This window comes from Bipolaris zeicola (genome assembly GCF_000523435.1).
Source record: "Bipolaris zeicola 26-R-13 unplaced genomic scaffold scaffold_192, whole genome shotgun sequence".
Classification (NCBI taxonomy): Eukaryota; Fungi; Ascomycota; class Dothideomycetes; order Pleosporales; family Pleosporaceae; genus Bipolaris; species Bipolaris zeicola.
Genome location: NW_006912241.1, coordinates 19,798 through 36,596, shown reverse-complemented (window position 1 = coordinate 36,596; position 16,799 = coordinate 19,798). Strand labels below are relative to the sequence as shown.

The window sequence follows — 16,799 nt, the reverse complement described above, 5'->3', positions numbered from 1 at the left end:
CACTTGGTTTTCCCTTTGGTTCCTGAACACAAATTTCTCGAATAATAGAAGAGGAATAGGTAGCGTGCATTGTTGACACGCCAGCATAGCGTGACGCAGTAGTTGCAACTTTGTCGGCTGACTAGTACTCGTAAGTTTGACCATCGGCTGTATATGCTGACTACTAGCCAGAGCCGTAAAATCAGTTCACCTATGTACGCATGATTGGCCAAAAACATGCCAAAGGTCGGGCCTATTGATAGGAATCACATCTTCAATAGTCGCGTCTTGTCCAGGATCGTCCCGCATTCATTGTGTAACGTGCAATCCATGAGGTTCGTCATAGCAGGCAGATCCGAGCACGCCAAAATTCCTATGTGTAAGCACGAGCTGTTGGATACATGGGCTATTTTCCTTTGACATGTCAGTTGCCAAATGAAGGCCATGAAATCGCACTCTTCCTGTAGCTAAGACGCTGCTGCCGCACTCTGTATAAACGATAAACTGTGGTGAGGGTCTAGACAAAATCCTTCCAGAGACTGTCCACTGCAAGCAGCATCTACCCATTCCTTTGCATATGCAAGGCCCGTAGTACATGTATGCGCCTTTTCGAACCAGCTATTTGGTGCTAGACCGGGTGATGATAGTCGTTGACATGACATCGGCGTTCGTTACCTGATGTGGATCCCATTGCCGACCCTAGTAATGGTGGATCTCTCAAGACTAAGTAGACGTTCCGTGCCGCGCGCTAGGCCCCAAGGAATGCAAAAGGACGCAAGGTGGATCATAATGTCATTGACGATGATGTGTTTTAAGCCCGAGTACAAGCCAAGCAAGTGGCTGGGATATTGGCAGAGTAGGGTCTTGTTGCGAGACTCTGCCCCTTCATCCAATCCTCTTTCTCCTTAGTTCCACGCTTCAAGTCCTCTTCGTTGGCTAACTTATGGCAGGATTGGAGGTGGACCGTCACGCTGGGTGCATCGCCAAAAGAGGCTCGGAGGATCTGACAACACGCCATCCTGGCCCACATGCTATAAAATTTAAATACCTACCGATCGTGTCCTTCAGCCTCAGAGAGCAGATGCAAGATTCCTGAACTTAACCATAGGCTAAATGTGAGCGAGCAGAGGACTTGATTCCAGGTGCTGGCACTGGGGTCGTGATACCGAGACGCTTAATCAAGTGGTGATATGTTTAGAATTGACGTTGGGGTATTGGGGGATGGGTGCGGTCGGCGATGCAGCTGAATGTGCGGCTTATCCATTGGAATCCTGAATTCCAGCAGGGTGGTAATCCGGCCTGCGCCGGTACAGGCTAAATTGATCCAAGAAGCTAGGCATGCCGCTTGAATTCTTGAGTGCATATTTTGAGTTGGAATCCGGGTTGGTGGATGAGCGAGAAATGAAGAGCTCGATGGAAACCATCTGAGATTGAGGCTGATGTTCATCACCCCACCCAACCACCCCACCCAGCCATGTCCAACTATCGCCGTGGGGGTTACCCGCTGCACATTACGATCAAAATTCGAACGGACGACAAGAGTTTAACTTACCGAAGCGCTAGTCACCCGCTCTCCCCCATCCTTGCACAAAGAATGCCTAAAGCTGATTCCTATCGTTGCTGTCTTCACCGCATCTCTAGCTGACGAGAGAGACCAGTCACTCCAGATAAGAATTTAATTTGGAAATACTAATGTGCTGAGATATGCTGGCCGACCAGCTCGCATACAACGTCAATTTTTCCACGATCTTCTCGCATTCCACGTGTAGTGAGCCTGATTGTAGGGTTGGCGTATATGTCGAGCCAGTGACTATTTTTACCACACAACATTTACTCTTGCGTCTCCATAGTCACCGCCCGTCATGGGTCTAAATATGCCTCTGTCTTTGAGACACGTCTCCTTCAATCCAGTAACAAGGTTGATGTTTCCTTTCCAGCAATCAGCTCCACGCTCGTCTTGCCCTGTATGCATCAACCAAACAACCCTGCGCCTGCCAAGACGGCGCAACAGTACGCCGTGGCTCCGTGAGATGAACTTGGTATAACGGGCTGCCATACCTGTTCGTTCTTTGGTTGGCGCCCTCTTCATTGTCTCAGTGACCATTGTCTGGTCGCAGTCTTCAATGAAGACGTAAGTAGGCGACATGCGGTAGACTCGCCACCCGTATTGTGCAGCCTCGTCTTTGAAGAACCCCGGGTTCTTTGGGATAGCCATCGTAGCAGGGCCTGATGCTCCGCAAATAAATCCCTCGATATGGCTGATTGCAGTTTTGTATAACATAACAAATAAGCGCTGAGAGCTTATAAAAGGTACAATACGCGAGTGCTCGAGTGGCTTTGGTGGACTGCGAGCCGCAGGCAGGCATTTCTGACGTCAAGTAAGCTACGTAGCTGATATCAAGCACTGCATGCCCTACTTACGCTACTGATGACAGCGTATTCGCTATCAACAAGACGCTTCAACATGCTCTGTTGCGTCTCTGCGTCTGCAGCTGCCAGTCTAGCTTTCATAAAGACAAGCTCCAGGATTGCAATAGATCGAAAGATGACGTAGTCTCTCAAAGCAAGCTTCGAGGATCCCTTCAAAACAACAGCAATGTAAATCAACGAGAAGAAGTTGACAAACGGCGTGTCTGACCATATGAATCGCCCTGCACGCCGAAGAGCCATAATGGGCATGACAAAACTCTTCTTCTTGCATGCCACTGCAGCGGATGCTAGAAACGTCAGGCCGAACGTAGCTGCAATTAGCGCATTCAGCACTCCTGTTGGGAGAGCTAGGTTCATGGCGATTGCTGAAGCAAGCGAGGCTATCAAGAGGATAAACCCGGTGTTTGTAAAGTACGGCTCAGCCAGCTCGCCATCTTGATCTCTGGAGAAGACGGACATGTAGCCGTCAAGCATGACAGAAGTATCGATAGCAGCCTGGTCTTTGGCAACAATGAATATATGGTAAAGGATGGCTGTGCCGTTACTCATTTCCTTTAGAAAGACGGCAATGCACGAATGCAGCAACAATGCGCTGGCAAAGTTGATTTCCTGCTTCCATGGGACGGATGGCATGGCTGTTGCGGGAGAGAGAGAGAGCGACGGAAGGAAGAGGCAAGATTGTGGATAGCAAGGCTGGAGGGGGCCTCGCTGGGGGAGGCCTAGTTGTCCGTATGTGTGCATTGTGGCGCACAAGCTACTAACTGTAAGGAGATGAGACTCCAGCGCCACAACTGGAATAGTTAGATGAGTAGCATTGTAAATCGTCTCGTTCATCTCAAAGTTGGAAAGAGATGATTATGGTTTGCTTGCTATTGAGCCGGCTGACTTGCTGGGAAAGCGCGGAAAGTCGAAGAGCGAAAAAAAGCAGAGATTGCACGGAAGCTGTGAATTTGCGATGAGAGCCCGTCGTCTTTGTAGCTCGATCGTCTCGGATAGTAATTGTTGTATATGACCACCATGGCAACTGTGATAACCCCACCTTTGATAGCAAGCCCAATCCTTCTTCATGAATACCACCCAAAACGCCATATTGCAATGCATGTTCCCTCTGCTGTATGATACATCCCGCCTCTTTCTGCTTGCTGCCCCTCACCTAAACTTGGCTGTGCCTGGTACATCCTTGATCTCCTCAAACTTGGTACCCATCTTGACTACACTGTATCTGATAAGACGCGGGTCCAGACTCATGGTCCTGCGCAGGGCGTGCTGAGCGCGGGCACTGGCATCGAAGCGCATAATGAAGTGGTGGCCGTAGTGATGTGTCGATTGCAGCTTCTTGGCTGGCTTGGGGAGCAGAAACGTTCCCCAGTTGGAGACGCCGCGCACAACGCCCTGCTGATCGAGAACGATTTTTCCGGCGGTTTTGGCGATTCTAAATAAGAGGTCGGGTCAGATGAGAGTGTATTTCGAAGGGCAGGTCCATGGTATGTGGGGATTTACTCTTTGACTTCGGAGAGGCGGCCAGGCCGTACCTGAAGCACTCGTCAGCACATTGACACATTGTGGGCAACTCAATGGGAACAATTTATGTCATACCACTCCGATCATTTCGTACAGCATGTCTGGGGTCGGATTGCGCGCGGGTCGCGTGTGGTTGTCAGTCTGGATGGCCGCTCTCTCCGTCGCAAAAAGTGTTCGAAAGCGGCCAACCTTTCCGCCAAACCGCGGAAGCGCCCCACTTTTTTTACTAGGTCTTGGCGCGGCCGACTTACTGCTGCTATCTTGCCTATTCCGCCAAAGCTTCCCTCGATATACCTCTGAGGCTCCCGGTTTTTTCTTTCTCTTGCTACATTCACTGAAAAAATGGCCGCCCGTCTCTCCATCGCCCTCGCCGCCCGTCGAATCTCTTCCGTGGCTGCAAAGAGGCCCTCGCTAATTGTGTGTCAGAAGTGGCAGCAGGTTGCTCCAAAGCAACGGCTATTCTCGGTATCTGCCGCACGTATGCTACTCCCACAGTGCAATTGAGTCGCAACAAGACATCTCAAGTCTTTATACTTCGGACTGACGGTTTGTATAGTCAAGGAGAAGAGGTATACTGAGGACCATGAGTGGATTGAGCTGTCCGCTGATGGCAAGACATGTACGTCGACTTGCTTTAGTCCCCCCGCAATCCCCGCATCCCCAACCCCGACATACATCTTTTCTGCCTTGTCGCACAAAAGACGTATATAATGGGTCGCGTGCGCTGACATGTTGCGATACAGGCACTCTGGGCATCTCAGAATACGCAGCCAAAGCCCTCGGCGACGTTGTCTACATTGAGCTTCCACAGGTCGACATGGAAGTGGCCGAGGGCGACGTCATCGGCGCTGTTGAGTCTGTAAAGTCGGCTTCGGACATTCTCACTCCCATCGCTGGTGTTGTTTCTGAAGTTAACGAGGCATTGGAGTCCGCGCCAGGCAGTGTCAACAAGGACCCCGAGGGCGATGCCTGGGTCGCAAAGATCGCTGTGTCAGCGGAGCCCAAGGGCAAGGCTATGAGCAAGGAAGAGTATGCCGCCTTTACTGAAGAGTAAAAACTCCAAAGAAACATAGGGACAGGCTAGTGTACATGGGTGGATAATACAAGATACCTGCGCACCATCTTCAACAGGGCGCGCCAAATACAACATGAATTTCACATCTTGATGTTCGTTGTGCCATAAAGGTCATTGAATAGCCTGCTGGCACCAGCCAGTTCTGCTGCATTTCCGGGCGTCAGCATCTTTCCTGACCCTTGCCTTTTGTCATAATCGTCCCTCTCACATACTTATTCGTCATCTTTTTTAAAACGCCTTCATGTTCCTCGGGCCCCCATACACTACTCAGCGTCGCCCTAGCAAGCCCTTTGCAAGAAAATAACCAATGGTTTCCAACTCATCTCTCCTAGATGCCATGATAAACTATGTGCTCCTCACTCCGTGGAGACGCCTTTGCATTAGATTATCTTTGAATAGCCTGTGACGTCAATTTTGGGTAAACGCAATTGTATACTTATTCCGACCCTTGAGAGCAGCCAACATGTACTGCAACATCTGGGCTGGACACTGTGGTGGGGAAAAGAGGCATTGTCCACCAATCGAGGATGACTAGTAAGCGGCCATGGTCGGTATTTACTAGTTGCTCGCATGCCGAAAGAGGCAAGACCACTGGGTCCGGGGACTCTACCAACCTAATCGCGGAACACGTAATCCTTGTGCTTGTGCAGGCAGCAAAGCATGATTTTTGACTCAAATGGAGCATATGGCGATGATATGTCTCAGGCCAAGTACATAGGATTTGATATGAGGGCCGTCTGACGTCATTTGGTTTATCCATATTACCACGACCACCTCAGTCCCTCAACTCCACCGCACCTGCCCGCCACTGATTTTGATTGCCACTCTACCTAGAGGAAACCTAGTAAAATATATGCTGATGGAATTTCGACCGCCTAAATCATGCCCAGGTCATCATGCTGTTCTCCCACAGTGACAACCATCCATGCCTGTATCGAGGGTTGGGCATACCGGGAAAATATTTCGATTATGCAGCTTCCAAGTAGTCCGAGGCGAACTTTCATGCTGATACTGCATCTCAGGTCATTGACCAAAACCGGTACACCTTGCATATGCGTAGAAGGCCATCCCTGTGACAAGTCCTACGACACATGAGCCCAAAGGTTCCGTGGAAGACAGCCTTTACAGATATCAAAATATCAGCAGCTACGAAACTTAGCAATCAAATCCCAGGAGAATGCGAAAAGGGCCGTAGAGAACTAATTCACGTGGCTACAAGATACGTACTCTTTGATATTGTCCTAATCACTAGAGGTCGCCAACGTCGGGAAGGAGGAGGTTATAATCCATAAGAATCGCCGATGACCCCGAAGATTAAAGCCAAAAATAGTATTCTTAAGCGAAAGTCTAACTGAAACGTAGCAAGAGGGCTCAACAAGGCCGGTTCTGATTGATGTACCGTACTTGTGGCCTGAGTGAGGGATCAAAAAGCTATGAGGTAAGACTTTCGTCAGACACACCGCATATTATCACAATTGTATACTCACCCCGCGCTGTTTGTGAAAAAAAATATATATAATTAGATTGCTACACCCCTAGACATGCGTACAGAAAAAAACTATCTAGCACAACGAACACAAAATGCCAAGCTCCATCAATATCGGTTCCCTTCGCGAAAGGAAAACAATCCAACAACTTCCCATTCCCGCTCGAAAAGGACACAACGCAATACTGAACTCCGATTATACCCATGACATTATCGATGCAATCGGCACGTGGGGATGCCAGCGATTGGTCATAGTGCACTCCAAAGCCCTCGACGAGAACACTGATGTTCTCAAGAAACTGAAAGAGAAATTGGGCCTTTTTGCAGTAGCTTGCAAGTCCGGTGTTGGTGCACACTCGCCCTACGATGATATTTTGGAAATAGCAAGATTAATAAACGAGAACGATGCAGATTGTCTCGTCAGCATCGGAAGCAGTAGCTACTCGGACGCATGCAAGATTGCGCGCTTAATGCATGCCAACCTTGCGGCGGATAATCTCACAGTAGAAGCAATGGAAGCCCTGGTTGACCAAGAGAAAGGAAAAGCAGATGGACTGAAAGATCCAAACGTCAAACTCATTGTTATGCCAACCAGTCTCTCTGCCAGCGAGTGGAATAATAATTCCTCAGCAACAAATCCCCAGACACTCAAGAAGCAGCATTTTGCCAGCGAGCACGCAGCCCCGGATCTGATCCTTCTCGAGCCAGAAGTAGCAGCTACATCGCCTCGAAAACTCTTGCTCTCAAGCGGTATACGCGCAGTGGATCACTGCATCGAAACAGTACGTTTTCTTTTCTTCCTCCTCTTCAAATGACAACCAAGAAACCCCTACCCTCCCAAAAAAAACTCTTCCCGCTAACTTACACCTCTTCTCTCGGTAGATGTTGAATGAACTCTGCACAGGCGAAATCTTCTTCCATATGGAAAATGCCCTCCAAACACTTTTGCGTGGCCTCAAAGCCTATAAAAATGGCGAGGCTCACAACAAGTACTCTGAGCTCCTCGAAGGCATCGCAAATTGCCAACTTGGGGCTCGAGACGCTATGATGGGACTGATAATGTGGGATATCCCAATGGGCCTTTCACATGCCATTGGGCACCAGTTGGGCAGCATTTGCGGCGTCATGCATGGCGTTACTTCATGTGTGATGCTTGCTCCTGTGCTGAGGTATACAGCGGACAGGTCAGATAGGCAAAGGGAGGTCCAGAAGCGGGTGTTGGAGGTTTGGAATAGGGCGTTGAGTGCTGACGAGGATGATCTTGCGGATGCGGTAGGCGATTTTGTCAGGTATCTCGGGTTGCCGAGTACGCTCAAGGAGGTTGGTGTTGAGAAGCAAGAGGATATTGATAGGGTGGCTGAAAGTACACTGACGGATGTGTTTGGGGCCATGGAGGGCATGGGCGGAAAGGAAGATGTGCTTGCTATCTTGGACTCTGCAAGAGGCTAAAAACGACATCGAAGGCCTCAGTTTTATTTTACAAATTCTTTTTTTTCTTTCTTTTCAATCAATCTTACTCGTTCAGCCAAACTGCTCGCTTCTCAGTCGGAAAATACAACTCTCTTAGATCCCCCAAGGGCAAGTCCTCAAACACCGCCACATCCTCGACAATCGCATTTGCCAGCTCCGCAGGCAACTGCCCCTTGCCCACCCTCCTCATCGTCCTCCAAATCTCATAAAGCCTACTACTCTCCTTAAGAAACTGCCTCGACCGCCTGAACCACCCAATCTCGAACCACTCAGCCTGCGCACCCTCGCAAACAGGTGTCTCCCACTTCCTCGTCTCCTCGACATCCATCTGCCCCCAAATCGGCACCAAAAGCTGCGCCTTCGCCAACGCCCTGACAACCGGCTCCGTCGCCACATCCCACGGCACCACCCTCCGCACCGGCACTGCCTTCCCCTCCCTCTCACAACCCCGCTGCTGCTGCTGTTCACCCGGCGGATCCCACATATCCACACATATCCTCAACAACGCATCATCTAGAATCCAATACAAACTCTCGCGCTGACTATTCAGAAAGCGCTCGAGTGCCACGCCCGGATGCCGCAGCACATGCACGCCCCAGTCCACGAGCAGACACGCGGCCGCGGCCCACGAGCCCGACGCAACGACGCTGGCGAAACGGCGCACTGTGGCTGCGAATTCGCGGGTACGGTGGAACAGCGTGGTGTAGATGCGCGGGATACTTGAGAGGCCTTGCAGATCGGCTAGGATGACGGTGTTCATGCTAGCGATGTCGCGGGTGAGGGCCAGGGCTGCGGCTGTGGGGGACCATGTTGTGTGTGGTAGGGGTGCGAAGAAGGGGGATGGATTTGTGGATTTTTGAGTACTACTACTAGTACTACTGCCACTGCTGGTGCTGCTACTACTGCTACTTCCGCTGGTGCTGCTGCTTGCTGCGTGGGAAGAGCTAGTAACAGAGGACGATGAAGATGGAGAAGGTTGCTGCAATAGCGTTGGCAGCATGGTGAGACAGGGAACAAGGTATGTAAGGGTTCCTTGCGACGGCTTGCGCTGATTGTTCTTTTTTTTCCTGGGGTCAAGGCCAAATGCGTGGTAGGGGTGCGGGTTGCGTGTCCCTGCGAACCAGACCCTCGTCGTCGGCGGGTGCCCCGGAAATAGGTAGTGGTATTACGTCATCAAGTGCTGGGGGCTAGTGGGTAGTTTTTGCGTGCGGAAACGGTGTACGTCCTGGATGTAGCTTTGGCTTCTATACTATGAGAGAAGTGACAACGGATTTGATGTGTGTTATAACTAGCGGTATGTTTGATTTTGGCCCCACCCGGCACGTGATAGGGTTCGTATACAGGATTAGACGAGATTGATGGACCCTGAGCGGGCCTGTTACCCATGTTTTAAGGAGTGGGGCTACTTATCACTACGATATCAGGGTTGGGTCATGTTTTATTCTCAGTCTTTACACGGAATCACCAAAATCCATGAGATTGAATTCAGACGATGTTGTAGCAGATGAAAATCCGCGTGTTTTAAATATCATTGATTGACGTCGCAAACTTGATGCAACTGTTTACTAAGAAAGAAACTCCAAAGGTACCGCTCGATTTCTAAGTACCAGATGATACACATAGTACTTGTGCTTCTTTACCTAGCAAGTGCCAGAGAACCCCACAATCCAGACGGATTCGACAAGAGCAAGATCGAACGTGTAATATACCAGCCACTGACCTCCCACCCAATTCACTCAACGAAAAACCTCAAACTTCACCTCTTCCTCTTCCTCCCAGCAACCTTACTCCGTTTTCGCTTCGCCACTTTCTCTACACACTCATCACAAAACCACTTTCCCTTCGGCACCGTCTTGGGCTCCAATCCCACGCAGGTAAAATGGAACCATTCCGTTGCACAGCCCTTGCTGTCACAAGCAATCATGTCGTTGGTATCTGGTGTGCCGCAGAAGCAGTACCCAGGCTCCGTTGTTGTAGACTCTGGTGTAGTATGCTCTAGTACAACACGCTCTGGTTTAGTAGACTCTGTTGTCGTTAACTCCGGTATCGTATTCTCTAGCGGCATAGGCTCCGGAGCATCAAGCTTTGGTGTCGTAGACTCTGGTGTAGTAGACTTTGTCGTCGCAACCTCCAGTGTCGTAACCTCTGCCGTCGTAGCCTCTCCCACCCTCCCACCATCCCTCCTCTCTTCCAACTCCTCCACCCCATCCACTCCATCCAAACCTGGCTCCTCCTCCACCACATCCTCACCCCCCTTCCCTCCCACAAACCCCGCCACCGCATCTTCCCACAACTGAATCCCATGCACAGCGCAATCATGCTGACCCACCGTAACCTCACCCACAAACCCCTCCTCTACCACCCCCTCAGAAACCTTAACCCTCTTAGCCACCTCCACCACCTCCTCCTCTTCATCCCCAACATCAGCACATCCAAAACACGCCTCACACACCCACTCGCAGCCTTCCTCAGGAAACCCCACACAAACCCAATGAAACCACCTAACCTCGCACTTTGCTTTCCGCGCACACTGCACCATCGGCCCCATGATATACGGCGGGACCTCGCAAACGCACACGCGCGGCGGAGGCGATAGCGTCAGCATTTGCGTCGGCAGAGAGAGCAGAGTCTGAGCTAGACGGCAATCCCGACAGAACCACGGTTCGTTGCTGAGGAGGTGTTGGTGTGTTAGGTCGACGCAGTGCATGTGGTAGTATCGTGTTTTGCACTTTTTGCTGGCGCAGGCGATGAGGGGGTGATGGTAGGTGGTTTCTGGGGGTATACCGCAGTGGCATATGGGGGTTGGGGTGTGGGATTTTGTTGCGTAGAGGTATTTTGAGGTTTCTGTTGAGGATGACATGGGTGGTGGTCGTGGTTGTGGTGACAAAAATGGAGTTGGCATTTTTTTTTGATATTGGTGTATGTGAGTGGTTGATCTTGAAGATCGGTGGATTGAAAGACGTTGGGTTGATGTAAGTATTGAGAGACTGAAGTGAACGAATACAAGATCAAATGGGCAGCGTGAAAGCGCACGGTTGCGCTTGGTTGGAGGATGACGCAGAGTTTATTGTACTGGTGACCGGTGACGAAGAAGTGAATTGACTTGACAATAGCAGGCTGATGAGAGAGGAGTGAGAGCAAACAGATCGACACTCCATATTGTTCACATTGTAAGTTTGATTGTATTGAGTAAGTCTCAGGTCTCCTGAAAGCACAGCGGCATATTGTCCATGAAATTGTATTAGTACATGCCGCAAAAGAAGTTGTCGTGATCCCATCCACAGCGTTTGCTTGCGGATATCTATGATAATCTTGGCAACTCGGCGCTTCACTCTCCATGACCGACAACCTGTCTCCTCCCGTGGACCCCCTCCCAATCTTCCCATAGGCCCTTCCAGATGTCCCTCTCACTTCTGCCTAGACCGGCAAACATTGCGTCCAGTGTCTCTCTGTGCAGGCTCGCCGTGCCGACAACCTCCCAGATGCCAGGCATCAGCTTCTCTCTGACACTCTGATCTAGCCTTCCGTTGAGCTGGAAGCGACAGAATGACGCAAGGAGTGGATACAAGAAGTTACTCGCCTTCTCACGAGCTGCTTTGATCGGATCGTTGAGATCCTTGGATTTGCGTGATTGGTGATGTTGGTGTGCTTTTGTGATTGAAGACTGTGGGGGGTTACAAAGTGTAGAGAGCAGCCGCGTGAACTCTGAAGCGTTGGCAGCTGTGAGTCGTATGGGCTCTGTGGCTACAGTGGTTCGTAACCATGAAGGTAGTGCGCCGCTTCGACTAGCATTTGGGATGAACAAACAGAACAAGAGGCCTTGCAAGAGCGGCAAGAAGAGGTGAAAGCGTCCACCAAGGCGACCCCTGTGTACAAGTAGGATCAGGCGACTCGTATGACAAAGCCTTGAAAAGACCGATGGAGCATATCGAGAGGACAGTGCAGGGCTGCTTCGCGAAGTCAGCTTGACAAGCATGCCGAAAGCGCACTCGATACTGTATTGCGACGCGAGTGAAGGCTTATCATTCAAGATGGTGTCTATACAGCTGAGGAGGCTGTTGAATGACTCATAGTCGGTGCAATCAGCAAGTAAAGCACAGAGTTTGGGCAACAATGCCAGCTGCTTTTGTTTCAGCTCAGCATTAACCTCAAGCTTGTCGTCCATTGTTGAGACAAGGTTGTTGAGGATGCGATATGCCGCGGCAGAGTTCGGTAACTTTTGATCAGCAGTCAACACTGCAATCAAATCCAATTTCTCGTAGACGGCGAGAGGTGTGAGTGCATCTTTAAGTGTAGTGTGCACGGTATTCTGCATAGAAACCGGGCTCCATTGTACAAGCGTGAGCGTCAAGCGTACTAGCCATGTCATATCAGGATACAACTCGAACTTCGTAACCAAGTTGTATACACGCGCGACATATTCGACGACGTCAGATCGAATCACGACGTCAGGTGCTTGGTATTGATCAAGGTCCACAGCATCCTTGATCCACGTCCGGAGCCAAGTCTGGACACGGTCGAACAACTTGGCTTCTCTCAATGCAGATATCGATAGGTCGTTGAAAGCATCGAGAGAACCCTGTAGCACATCAATGTCCGGACTGCTGAGCAACTTCTTCAGGAGATCGATGTATCGCTCAATATGCAGAAGAGTGTTCTGTTTCTGGGCTGATGATGTCGCTCGGAGAATTGAGAGCCTCGCTAATGAGCACTGATCTCTAGCCTTGGTGATGGAAAGCAATCTCCCTGTGAATTCGATGACAAACTCCTTGTTTTTTGACTGGGTTTGGTTCGGTAGAATTTGCATCAGTGTCTTTTGAACAAGCCCTCTAAGAAGCTGTAGGACGGTCTCCGTTTCCACGTCTTGTTGATGGAGTTGCTCCGCAATATCGAAAAGCACGGTGGCTTCGGTTGACACTTGTGCCGATGCATTCGGCACGTACTGGAGGTGGTCGACGACGCCCAAAAGCTCAACTGGATTGGATTTCCCGGAGATCAAAAGCTCAGTTGTACGGTCCAGTATCAACTTTCTCTGTTCGCGAGCAAGCGCCTGAGGATTGATGTGAAGGATGGCTTCTGCGACTGCAGTATAGATGCCATCATCAACATCTTGTCCCAGAGCTTTCAAAAGTGCTGCAGAATAAGCACTTTGAGTTGATGCGCTCCCGCTCTTGGCGACAGACTCAGAGAGGGACCTGCAGATGAGATCGCTAGAAATCTTTCCCAGCTGAGGAAGTCTGGACAAGATCCTGCATATCGTATCGCAGCAAGCATTTGCCTCAAGAGGCTCGAGCAAATTGATGAAGTTGCTACAGAAAACTTCTACCATGCATTTACCGTCTTCATCTCCCAACTGCGTAGGAGAGAGATTCTCTAGGATCTTTTGCATCCCATTACGGATGACATCTTCAGAACCAGGCACTGTTTGAAGGCGATCGCATGCGTTGAAGGAGAAAAGCATAGCAGCCGCTCGTGAGGACGAGTCCACATTTCGGCTTTTGTCTTTGCGTCCAGAGGAGATGTCCTTGGTAGCCTGCTCAAATAGCGGATATAATAACTCCTGCTGTTCCCGGAAAGAAGCGTGCATATGAACTGGCCAGAGATCAACTAGCAATTGGCACAATGTGAACCAAGAAAGGTGGGGCTGCGTGTAGAAGCTGTAGGCGTCATCTTGTACCCAAGTGACATAAATGGAAAACAACAGCTGAAGGTCAAACTTCAGCATCTCGACGGTGTTGTCTGATCGAATGGATTGAAGGAAAGCGGGGATGAGGACAGCGCTGCTTGCCGCGTTCTTGTAAGCTGCGAGCTTCTTGACCTTTACATCTTCTTTGGACGCTGCTTCCATTGCCTCTTTCAGTGTCGCCAAACGCTCTTCATGATCTTGAATAAGAATCTTGATTTGACCCAGAGTGAGAGACTGTTCAAAAACACCTGCCAAGGCAGTGTAGAGGGCGCGATCTTGCCAAATGATATCTTGTCGATCTTTAAGAGCCTTGCGTTTCCCATGTCTGTAGCTTTTGATCAACTGATCATCCCATCTGCGAATGAAGCCTAGCAAGTTGCGACTTCGTACAAAGGCCGACATGAGAGGGATAATAACCTTCTCTAGAATTGCTTTTCTTGTCAATTGTGAGTTTCTGGTAATTTCTGGCTGGTTCTCAGTCTTCTGGGCCTGCTTCTCATCAAGAAACCCTTGACCGCTCAACTCCACTGCAGATATCTGCTCGAAAATGAACTCAACAAGCTCAGTATGGTCTGCTTGTGTTCCTTTGCTGCCTGATTTCGATCCTATGACGAATACCGAGGAGTCAAGCTCGATCAAAGATGCAATTAGGGACCAATGCACCTTCTTCTCTTGACCTTCTGGGTATTTGACTCCGCAATGGTACCAAAAGATGGTCTTGACGAGATCTGAACCAAGAGTAACTTCATGGACTTGCAGCACACGCAAAGCAGCACTGAGAGCAGCGACCGCGGTTTGGCGTGTGATGAACTCCGGAGGAGTCGTCAGTGAACATCCCGCGCACTCAGCAAGTGTAGAAAAGACAGCTTGCAGCCAGGGTTTCTCCATGGCCCTGCTTTTCGGTGTTCGAGACGGGGATACGCGGATGACCAAATCTAATAAGTGGGGGACTGCGTCGAACAGGGATGCAAGTCTTGTTGGCAGAACATCGCCGCCATCCTCAATCTGCGCAGCTTGGAGGAGCTTCGCACGCAGAGGTTCCAAGTTGCTGGCCAACACTTGGGCGTCCCGCGGCTTTGGGGCTTCGCCCGAAGAAGATCTACTGCTGGTCTCGCCAAAGAAAGCCGCTCTCGAAGGCGCAAATAAATGCCTAGTTAATGACTTGTCCAATGCTCCAATCGCGCGACTAACTGCATAAGAAGGAACATTCGAGACACCTCCGTCGCGTAAATCCTGTAGGTATACGAGAAGATCCAATGTAGGAACAAGGCACTCTGTGCTGAACTCTTCAGCAGACGCACCAGTCTCATCTTTTGCATCCACTGTTCGTAGATCCCAGATTCCGTAGGGTAGGGAGAGGTCGACGAATTCTGTCCAGTAGGGGTCCAGATGTGTGTTTTTTGAAGGAGTGCTTAGAATTCGGTGAACGCTCGTGAGCCAGAACCTCAGGATCCGTGAAGCTTCCGCACTGTCGGTCCTCAAGACCATCTTCATAAGCTCCGCTTGAGTAGTATCGTCGCCCTTGTTTCCTGCGGCCAAAGCGGTTATCGAGGCTACGATAGATCGAATTACGCGAAAAAGATGACCGAGTTTTGCTGGATCGAGAGTTGCCGTTCTCAAGGGTGGACTTTGCACAATTCCGCGCTTTCGTTTCTTAGATGGCTTGCTGTCTTCCCGGACGGTCGCGCTCGACTCGGAATCGTCATTCATGTGAACATCCTCGGATGCGCTTGCAGGCTGCACAGTAGGTTCCTTGTCGAAGTTCTCAACAAGCGCTCGCTCAAGAATGCTCGGGAAACTGGCGTCGCGTAAATGAGATGCGCTTCTCGAAACAGGAAGGATTTGAATCATCCATTCAAGAAGTTGCCATGCGTTCGCATTTCCCCGCGCTGTGCGCCCTATTTCCAAATCATCCTTCAGTTTGTCAAGTATCCATCGCAAAACCCATTCCGCTCTTGCGCGCACAAGTCGCTGTATGATCCTGGCCTTTACTTCCTCTTCTGTCACAGTGGTCCAATCTTCAGGAAGACCTATTATATGCGCAACTTGTGAAATTTGTTCGTCTAGGTCGGAAAAGTCCTGGTTAATGGCTTGCAGCCGCGGGCGGGTCGACGCAGGGTCGTTCTTCGAGGCCTATTCAGATGTCAGCTACCTTCTTGACAAATTATACGTCTCTTACTCACTGGCTGGATTGGCGCCATCTTGTCACCTCACTTCCCGTTTGCAGTTGCAAAAGCTAAAGGAAACGTAGCAGGCGAGTAAAGCAGTGGTAGTAAGGTCGAAAAAAGTTGTGCACGGACCAAGCGTACCCTTGTCGTTCCTGCCAAGGGCCGGCGACGTCAAAGTTCGGCATTCCCAGCTGTCGGGCGAAGACCATCAACACCACGTCGAGCCGCTCCCATTCACCTCTCAGCACACCGAGTGCGCCGTTGCATCCATCAATTGCACTCGACATATCCGCTGCCATGGCCGAAAACAACCCCCAGCCCGTTGCGTCCATCTCGCGTACGACCCGTCCCATGAGCGAGGCTCTGCTCAACGAAAAGGTAGAATAGCCACTCCCGACACAATCCCGTGATGAAGGCATTGGCAATGTCTGGGTTCGAATTGGTGCATCTGGTTGTTTGGGAAGAATGCCCTCGTATGCAATGGCGGGGCACAATGCTCTCACGCGACTCGGATGACTGCCCATGCCAACACCACCAACCCACACCGATAAGCAGCACAAAGATTGGGTTCGAACAAGGCTACTAACATATGCCCACAGTGGGACCGCTGCCTCTCCTCAATGCTCATCCGCTCGGGTCTCGGAGTCTCCTTCGGCGTCGTCTTCTCGGTCCTCCTCTTCAAGCGACGCGCATGGCCCGCCTTTGTCGGTCTCGGTTTCGGTGCTGGAAGGGCATGGGAAGAGTGCGACAACGTCAGTTTCCCTCGACGCACCAACTTCTATCAAGCACGTAGCGTCCTAACCGCGCCAAACAGTCATTCAAGCGAGCAGCAGCACCCTCGAAAGACGGCCTCCGCGTTATCCGACCATAAGCGACTTTTGACGTGCGAGCGGGGGACATTGATCGATACCATTCGGTGTGGGTTTGGAGCTCTGCATAGTAAATATGCAGTGTACAGTAGGACATGGTATAGACCATCTGGGC

At 50.5% G+C, this 16,799-nt stretch overlaps 8 protein-coding genes across 8 annotated transcripts; 3 read left to right on the top strand and 5 right to left on the bottom strand.

Moving 5' to 3' along the window:
* Positions 1 to 1,795: 1,795 nt before the first annotated feature.
* On the bottom strand, positions 1,796 to 3,042 carry COCCADRAFT_39896 (uncharacterized protein; the record flags this gene model as incomplete). The annotated part of the gene is made up of 2 exons (XM_007717722.1): positions 1,796 to 2,347; positions 2,401 to 3,042. The coding sequence occupies 2 exons, from the start codon at positions 3,040 to 3,042 to the stop codon at positions 1,796 to 1,798; spliced, it is 1,194 nt and encodes a 397-aa protein (XP_007715912.1).
* Positions 3,043 to 3,558: 516 nt separating this feature from the next.
* On the bottom strand, positions 3,559 to 4,029 carry COCCADRAFT_105581 (uncharacterized protein; the record flags this gene model as incomplete). Its single annotated transcript, XM_007717721.1, has 3 exons — positions 3,559 to 3,841; positions 3,910 to 3,941; positions 4,006 to 4,029. 3 exons carry the CDS (start codon positions 4,027 to 4,029, stop codon positions 3,559 to 3,561), a joined length of 339 nt encoding a protein of 112 aa, XP_007715911.1.
* A 243-nt stretch (positions 4,030 to 4,272) lies between these two features.
* On the top strand, positions 4,273 to 4,984 carry COCCADRAFT_29201 (uncharacterized protein; the record flags this gene model as incomplete). The annotated part of the gene is made up of 3 exons (XM_007717707.1): positions 4,273 to 4,408; positions 4,487 to 4,549; positions 4,674 to 4,984. The coding sequence occupies 3 exons, from the start codon at positions 4,273 to 4,275 to the stop codon at positions 4,982 to 4,984; spliced, it is 510 nt and encodes a 169-aa protein (XP_007715897.1).
* Positions 4,985 to 6,586: 1,602 nt separating this feature from the next.
* Positions 6,587 to 7,940, top strand: COCCADRAFT_8058 (uncharacterized protein; the record flags this gene model as incomplete). The annotated part of the gene is made up of 2 exons (XM_007717703.1): positions 6,587 to 7,273; positions 7,374 to 7,940. The coding sequence occupies 2 exons, from the start codon at positions 6,587 to 6,589 to the stop codon at positions 7,938 to 7,940; spliced, it is 1,254 nt and encodes a 417-aa protein (XP_007715893.1).
* Positions 7,941 to 8,004: 64 nt separating this feature from the next.
* Positions 8,005 to 8,961, bottom strand: COCCADRAFT_8057 (uncharacterized protein; the record flags this gene model as incomplete). Its single annotated transcript, XM_007717702.1, has 1 exon — positions 8,005 to 8,961. The coding sequence occupies one exon, from the start codon at positions 8,959 to 8,961 to the stop codon at positions 8,005 to 8,007; it is 957 nt and encodes a 318-aa protein (XP_007715892.1).
* Positions 8,962 to 9,756: 795 nt separating this feature from the next.
* COCCADRAFT_52299 (uncharacterized protein) lies at positions 9,757 to 9,930 on the bottom strand (the record flags this gene model as incomplete). The annotated part of the gene is made up of 1 exon (XM_007717720.1): positions 9,757 to 9,930. A coding segment is annotated over one exon (174 nt), but the record flags the coding sequence as incomplete, so codon positions are not given.
* A 1,359-nt stretch (positions 9,931 to 11,289) lies between these two features.
* Positions 11,290 to 15,848, bottom strand: COCCADRAFT_8055 (uncharacterized protein; the record flags this gene model as incomplete). The annotated part of the gene is made up of 2 exons (XM_007717701.1): positions 11,290 to 15,780; positions 15,831 to 15,848. The coding sequence occupies 2 exons, from the start codon at positions 15,846 to 15,848 to the stop codon at positions 11,290 to 11,292; spliced, it is 4,509 nt and encodes a 1,502-aa protein (XP_007715891.1).
* Positions 15,849 to 16,112: 264 nt separating this feature from the next.
* COCCADRAFT_105589 (uncharacterized protein) lies at positions 16,113 to 16,686 on the top strand (the record flags this gene model as incomplete). The annotated part of the gene is made up of 3 exons (XM_007717719.1): positions 16,113 to 16,193; positions 16,415 to 16,567; positions 16,630 to 16,686. 3 exons carry the CDS (start codon positions 16,113 to 16,115, stop codon positions 16,684 to 16,686), a joined length of 291 nt encoding a protein of 96 aa, XP_007715909.1.
* Positions 16,687 to 16,799: the final 113 nt, after the last annotated feature.